Source organism: Brachyistius frenatus, unplaced genomic scaffold (genome assembly GCF_029030835.1).
Source record: "Brachyistius frenatus isolate BFR_SWC_R1_liver_20210118 unplaced genomic scaffold, ASM2903083v1 Contig_66, whole genome shotgun sequence".
In the NCBI taxonomy this organism is placed as follows: domain Eukaryota; kingdom Metazoa; phylum Chordata; class Actinopteri; family Embiotocidae; genus Brachyistius; species Brachyistius frenatus.
In genome coordinates this window covers 1,665,001-1,672,500 of record NW_027210665.1, presented here as the reverse complement: position 1 = coordinate 1,672,500, position 7,500 = coordinate 1,665,001, and the positions used below count along the sequence as shown (strand labels likewise).

Below are 7,500 nucleotides of genomic sequence, written 5' to 3'. Positions count from 1 at the left end.
CTAAGCAATTAGAATGGGGGGGGCTCAATATATCTGTCCAGCATTTCATCTTTCTTTTGTTTTAATGAATTTAAAGTCATGTTTCTCCACATGTTGCTTTACACACAATAGGCAGCCCCAATCCCACAAAATAACACAATCAAATTAAAGTGACTCAACAGGTCAATTAACACTGCATCAAAACTATCAAATAATTTCTGAACTGCATGAATGACAAATTTGAGAAAAGTGAATCAAAAATATATAATTAAAGCACAATTGATAGCATTTATTCAGTTTTAGCGGACTCTTTTTTTTTTTTTTTTTTTTTGGGACCGCATCTGATTTCGACATGTCCAGAAATACAGGGTTTGATAGCTTTGCATTGCAGCTGTGCATTGACAAGCATGACACAGACAAAACCACAGTTTTCTAGGGTGCATTCACAACATAAGACAGACATGTGCTAGCTATTAACATATCTGCCTCCCAGCCAGTGGATAATATAGCATAGGCTTTCTTTGTGTCTGAACACGGAGCGTAAAAAAAAAAAAAAAAAAAAAAACCCGGAGATAACAGTTCAATAGTTCGTGTGTGCGCGCGCGCATATGACTTGACGGTGGATGATCGCCAAAATGTAGGAACTGTCGCTGTGATTATGTGTTTATTATAGATGTCATGTGATGTGTGCTAGGAGAGAGGGTCTTCGAGCCGGTGGGGTGAGGAGAATTATGACCTTGGACAGCAACCAGGCAGGGCAGCACAGGTCTTCAGAGGGGAGGTGGGTATGTGGGGGAGGATAGTGGCGGATGGGGAGGGGGGCATGCAGAAAGCCTTAGAGGAACCCCAAAGAGGGCAGCTGGTGGTTGTTAAGCACACTGCAAAGCCCTCCGCTGCCCCCCCCCCCCCCCCTCCCTCCCCCAACCTTGGGGTTAAGCATAGCCAAAGGCAGTGTGAACTGTGAGGGGGGGGGGGGGCAGGGGGGGGGAACAGTCTGAAACTACTGTATACTGTATGTGTCTATAGCACAGTCAGCACTAACGCATGCTTTAGCCCCAAGGCAGTCTCACAAGGACAAGCACGTACGGACACACAAACACGCACGCACAGAAATAACCTTTACGATGGCTGCTCGCTAATCAACATACAGAGATGGCAGCCCTGGTTAACCTTTGAACTGCCAAACCCCTGAAAGGAGGGCCTCAACTGGCCTTCCAGCAACTCACTAAGACAATGATAAACTGAAGGGGAATGTCAAACCTATGGCCAAGGACAGCAGCATGACAACACTTGTATTACTCTGGACTGTGTTGTAAATGCAGAGTATGCCAATTTCATGCAGGGGTTGTTCCACAGGCAGTTTCTGAATAATGCAGCAAGGGAATGAAGACAGTGGGCCTTGGGGGGTTTATTCCTGTGTGGATGTTAGGATTGGTAGTATGTTTGAAATGTCTGCACAAAAGAAACGGTGGTCATAATGACCTCTCCAGCCCACCACCAACTTATCCCAATATTTCGCGTACATTACCGTGTATATATACACACACACACACACACACGCACACACACACACACACACACACATACACAAATGTGACCGGCCTTACCTGCAGAGCTCTCTGTTCACGGCTCAGCTTGCTGGAGTCAGCATACAGCTCAGTGGTGACACATTTAAATCGGTCGCCAACGTAGCCTGAGGAGTTAGCGATCCTTTTGGCCAGACTGGATCTACGAGCGCCTTTAGATGAACCGTGGCAACCGTCCTCTTCTTCGTCATCCCCTTCTCCTAGAGACTCCCCCAAGTCAACAATACTGTCTTCCTTTTCAGTGTCCATCTCGTACACATTTTCCCGGTCTGACTCATGCACCACATCGGTGCAGTGCTGTGTAAGACGAGGGGCTCGGCTGTCCCTGTCCCCTTTATCCTTGCCAGAGCTGCGCTCCCCCGATGTCCGGGCACAGCGCAAAGTACTCTGGTCTTGGTCTTCGGGGTCGGGGCTGGAGCTCTGCTCCTCACAGCTGTCCTCTGATTGGTCAACCTGCCCTGGAGAAGTCGGGGATGTGTTCGATGTCACCCCAGGACAGCCGGTGTCCTGGAGAACCTTTGCTTTCCCAAAGAGATGTTCAGACTGTCTATCGCTGTGGCTGGGCTTTAGGTTGGGGCTCTGTCCGGATGGAATTTGATACGGATGGGAGGGGTGGTGTTGGTGTTGGTGTTGGTGTTGATGTTGGTGTTGATGTTGATGTTGGTGTTGATGTTGGTGTTGGTGTTGGTGTTTTGGCTCATAGTCAGTCAGATTTTGGTTACTATGACAACATTCATTTTGGTTATTCTTGGCGCTGGTCTCGACCAAGGGGTGTTTATGGACTATTGGGGTAGGCTCAATATCTGTGTCTGAGTGTACAAGATCAATGCAGACAATCTTTTCTCTGGATGTTGCAGAGGAAGAGCATGCTTTGCTTTGACTGCCACCCTGTCCTTGCACCCCTGCTTCCCTATCAGCCTTCATTTGCTTTCCTTCTCCTCCATCTTTCCCAACGTTGTGATCTCTGTGGCTCCCGCATTCTTCGACAGCTCCTCGGGATTTCTCCTGTCCCCGGTGCTTCAGTGTTGCCTCTGCCCTCTCTGGCAGTTTGTTATCAGAGTGCGTTTGCATCAAGGGATGGGCCATCTCCTGCGAGTTATACGTGAGGTATTCCCCTCCTGGACCAGCTGGGAGGTTGTGGTAGGGTAAAGGGTGTTTTGCTGCCAAGTGGGCTGGGTAAAGGCTGTTGCTGCCCAACAATACTGGGTGAGGGTAAACTGGGCCTTTCCCCGAAAGTGGCACAGAGTGTAGCGCCATGCCATCAGGGATGGGGTAGTGCAGGTATCTATTGGCATAAGCCAAGCTGTGGTTCAGATAAGCGTCACTTTGAGGAAGGTAAAGGTGACCTGGAGGGTGACCATTGTCCAAACAGGGCCTTTTGTATGACAACACATCTGGAGTCGCTTCACCTCTCTTAGTGGTCTGGGAGGATTTCTCAGTTCCCTCTCTGTGGTGACCCACAACTGGTGGATGCTCTGATTGGCTGGGGCTGTGTTTGGCCCACTCACCATTAGGTTTAGGAGAGAGAGCTCTGGAGTTGACCAGAGAGGAGGCAGAGTGCTGAGTGTTGGAAACATTATGGTTGGGCTCTCCTATCCTTGGACAGGATGAGCTGCGTTGTTGAGGGAGAACTCTCTCCAGACCCTTGTTTTTGATGACAGAAGGTGAGGAGCCTTTGGCTTGTGAAAGGCCCAGGTCCGTGTTAGGCCTCGGAGAGGGGGGCAAGCCTGTTGTGTGCTGTGCGTGGGAGGGAGACGGGCTCGGTACGACCCAGGAGGAGTGTAAAGTGCTGATCATCTCTGGCCTCTCGGAGACCTTTGAAGAAGTGCTGCTGACCACAGAATGAGGATGGGAGGAAGGAGAGAGGGACAGGTTCTCCTTTAGGAGCTCTCGGCTCGGGGGAAGTCCATAACGTGCACCTGATGCTATAGTGTCCATCTTAACTGGGAATCCATTGGGAGGCAGTCCAAACTCCAGCATTCTTCCAGACAAATCCAAGGGCTTCTCTCCTGAGTCTTTGGTTGTTTGGGGTTGGTGAGCTGGCCTCTCAAAATTGGCTTTGGAGGGAGATCTGCTGGGTCTTCTCTCGCCACCGCCACTTCTGTGCTCAGGTCCCCCCTCTCGTGTTCTGGATTTGTGGGGGCTGGGTCGGGCCGGAGATGGCTGCTCTGATGCCATGCTGCTAACAGAGAAAGGATGAGGAATGGACACCGTGGATGAGGATGAGACAGATATTGAAGAGGAGGAGGAGGTGGACGGTTGTCCTATCCTGGCGACTGGCCTTTGTAAATCCAGTGAATTGTCAAGGAGAGCAGGAGGAGGGGGAGGTTGGGGGAGGCGAGAAGACACGTGAGGAGAAGAATCAGTAGGCAGACTATTATTCCCACCATTAGTGCCACTAGTGGTCGTAGTGCTGGTGGTATTGTTGTTGCTTGAGCCCTTCCTAGAGGGAGGTCTGCCAGGTCTGCCGCTCCTGCTCGGGGACCGGTCTCTGTCTATAGCAGCCTGATGGTGTTGAGGATGAGGGGAGGGTTGGTGAAGCTGCTGTGCAAATGAAGGTGCGACACCAAGTCCCTTGTCTTGGCAGTGTACCATTGATGTTGGGGCCACTGTGACCGCAGGAATCCTCATAGGGGGTGCCACCAAGGGAGAAGAGATGGGAGAAGGAGAATAGGGAGACATAAAATAGAACCTATCGGCAGCAGAGGCGGCCGCAGCAGAGGTCACATTTCCCCCCTGGGCTGCACACAGAGGTGAGTAGGCCAGGTGCTGGGGGAGATAGGGGTTGGGTTGGCTGAGCAACGAGGCTTTGTACATGTTCAGAGCTGCGTACTTGGATGTGTCCATGAAGGGATACATACTCGCTTCAGGGTAGGGGCTGAGCCATGGCATGCGCATGTAGCTGCCACCAGCACTTGCCAAACCCAGTTCAGATGCTTTTTCTCCAGGCATGACTCTGCGCTCCAAGCCCAGGCCTTCAGCTCCAGGAACCAGTACATGCTTGTGGAGACTTGGATGGGTGGCCTTGTAGAGGCCAAGGTATCCATTTGTGGGCTTACGACTGTCCAGAGGGCATTCGGGCTTGTAGAGGAGTTCTGGGAGACCATCCCTGTTATAAGTGAGTGGGAGGGTGGGTGTCTCTCGGCTCTTTTCCGCCGACAGTGCTCGGATCCCTGGGTACACAACCCCGCTGTGGAGACGAAGACCATCGTGTATCAGAGTGCCTCGGTCCAGCCCCATTGCCGCCAGGGGCGTCAACCTTGCATCCACCTGCAGCAACAAGAAAGCATCTATTAGCGTGGAAATCTAATCACTCAAAGAAATACTAGAAAATATGACATCGGATTAGTAAAATGCATGTAAATTGCAAAAGCACTGTTTTTTTGTTTTTTTGTTTTTCCCCGATTTCCAAGCAATAGTGACTTAAGTGACAAATGTGTTACCACTACATAAGACGAGCACGGGTGACTTGCCATGTTTTGTGTGATGTGGTTCCCTTGTCTTAGTTCCAGGTTGGTTTGTGCCTCAGCATCGACATCATGAACAGATGTTGTCCTGTGGAGAAGAGCAAACAGTTAGCAGTCAGTGTCTTGGCTCTGCCACATACATACACATACCGACACACACCACAACCATGTCGCAATCCCACTGCCAAAAGAAGAGGAAACACACAGACCTGATATACTGGGGCACCCAAATACAAATAATATATCAATGTGGTTCATTGATCTATACAAATTAAATGTAGTGCAGAGACGTGACACGGTGGGGTGAAAACACAAAAAGGAGCAACATAATGGCACGGTCCACTGGAGTGCACACTGGAGATGAAAGCGCTGTGTGGGCTGCCCTCCCGTCCCCTCCCATCCATCAAACCCCCCCCTCGCCCGCCCGCCCCCCCGTTACATCCTCCCCCTCCCCTGATCCCCAACCTGCCCGCCCCGTGGGCTAGATGTGCACGGTGGGGCCGCGTCTGTTCAGTCACGTTCCTCACACACTGGTTTTTCTGCGCCCTCTTTGACCTGCTCTCTCGGCTGCCTCAGCCAGCAGAGCGAGGGAAGATTATGCATCACAGACCACTTCGGTGGGAGACCATTTACCACCCGCCAACACAGAGCCACAGATCAACAAACACTCACACCAGAGCGCACACACCAAAGCATAGTGTGCAAGATAAAAGAGACAATTACACGGCATTCACCATAAACCATACATTGCGTTTGAACAGATTACAAAGAGGACAGGTATGAAGATTCAAAACAAAAACAAAAACTAGACAATAGAAGGTTTTTTTGGGGGGGAGAAATCAAACTGGGAATGACAATAAATAAACAACAACAAAAAGACATCAAGACCCCTTTGTGTGTGAAATGCCCTTTAATCTCTAAATGTTTCAAATCTCTGTAATGCACCAGAGCATAACAGGGTTGTTATTTGATGTTAGGGACACGTGATATAGGTTACAAGAGGACAGTTATCAATTATTCATAAAACGGTTTATGAAGCAACAAATTCAACAATTGGTTGCTAAACCTCTTATCGGCTGTTTTGAAAGGGGGGAAAAAAACAACAACAACAACCATGCTTAACAACTTAATTAAACTGCAGTGAGCGCAAATGTACAGAAAATTAAAATGTAACTTTAGGTTGTCATCTTAGTGAATAAGAGCATGTACTGTGTAAGAGCTCTGGCAGTTAAAGCTACAACGATTTGATGATTAATTAATTAATTATTACATTTTGATTAGCTGAGCAACGTAAAATTAATCACCAACTACTTTGATGGTCAATTACTTTTTAGCCATTTATTAAAATAAAATAAAATACTAAAATTCGCCTGATTTTAGCTTATAAAATGCAAGTATTTGATAACAAACAGAACATCTTTTGGTTGTGGACTGTTGGTTGGGACGAACAAGACAATTTTAAGCTGCATCTCGGGCTTTGGGAAACACCGGTCGACATTTTTCATCCCATTCTGACATTTTAAAGACCAAACAGCTAATCAATGAATCGAAAAAAAGAATCAACAGTTTAATCAATAATGACAATATTTCTTCCAGCCCCAGTGGAAATAACCTGTATATTACTGAATGAGAGATATCACGACCTCCAGAGAGAAGGGGGGAAAAAAAAGAAGTGAGAAAAAAAACCTGACAAACCACACAAATTCGGTATTCATAAATCTGTTTGCACAAATGGTTAAATATAGTCACTGAAAATTTATGAGGCTTGGTGAGTCAAGTGGCATCTTAACACCAACAGAGTAGTCTGCGTTATTTCAAGAGGCTTTTTCAAAATTCTCAAAATCATGAAAAAACAATGAGGAAAGGTGAAAGTATTGCTCCTCTTGGCATATATGTGTATATATATATATATATATATATTTTTTTTTTTTAATTTTCAAGAGAAATATTTCTGTTTGAAGGATGACTTGACAACTCTTTACGGTGGACATTTTTGCACGGCAGCGCCGTTAGTAAAGCCGGTGCGGAAATGAGGTGGGAGACAGCGAGAGAGAAAAGGCTTTAAATAGAAAAAGTAAAGCTTAGCGGAGCTCGGTCGTGCTGAGAGCAGCAGAGAAGCTCAGCTCCTCGATCATCGCAGAGAAACGCCTCTGCGCCTCGCTGCCGCGCCGCTGGCACGTCACTTTTATTGCCGTGACCCGGGGCACATTAATCAGCCTGCAGTGGGCCCCTCGACACGGCTTCTCCCTGTCTCAGCCTGCCCATCCCCCCCCTCCTCCTCTCTCTCCCCCCCCCGCCTCCCCCCACACACACACACACACAGCCCCTCCCGGACACAGTTCCCCGCGGCCAGTCTCGCTTCAGCAACATCCGCATCTGACGGAACCGAAACGGTGTGCGTGCGTAAAAGTGAAACAGCGTACGAACGTGTTTCCACACGCATGCTTTTCATCAAGTGACACAGACAT

General features: G+C 48.5%; 1 protein-coding gene across 2 annotated transcripts in view; it reads right to left on the bottom strand.

The window, feature by feature from the left end:
- Nucleotides 1-7,500, bottom strand: part of bcor (BCL6 corepressor) — a 36,133-nt gene that overhangs the window by 19,842 nt on the left and 8,791 nt on the right. For both annotated transcript variants that reach the window (XM_069707037.1, XM_069707039.1), the window contains exons 2-3: nt 5,039-5,120; nt 1,587-4,835 (exon numbers count right to left, since the gene is read on the bottom strand). In XM_069707037.1, the coding sequence (XP_069563138.1) occupies nt 1,587-4,835; nt 5,039-5,041 (3,252 nt within the window). In that variant the 5' untranslated portion in view covers nt 5,042-5,120. The remainder of the gene's footprint in view (nt 1-1,586; nt 4,836-5,038; nt 5,121-7,500) is intronic.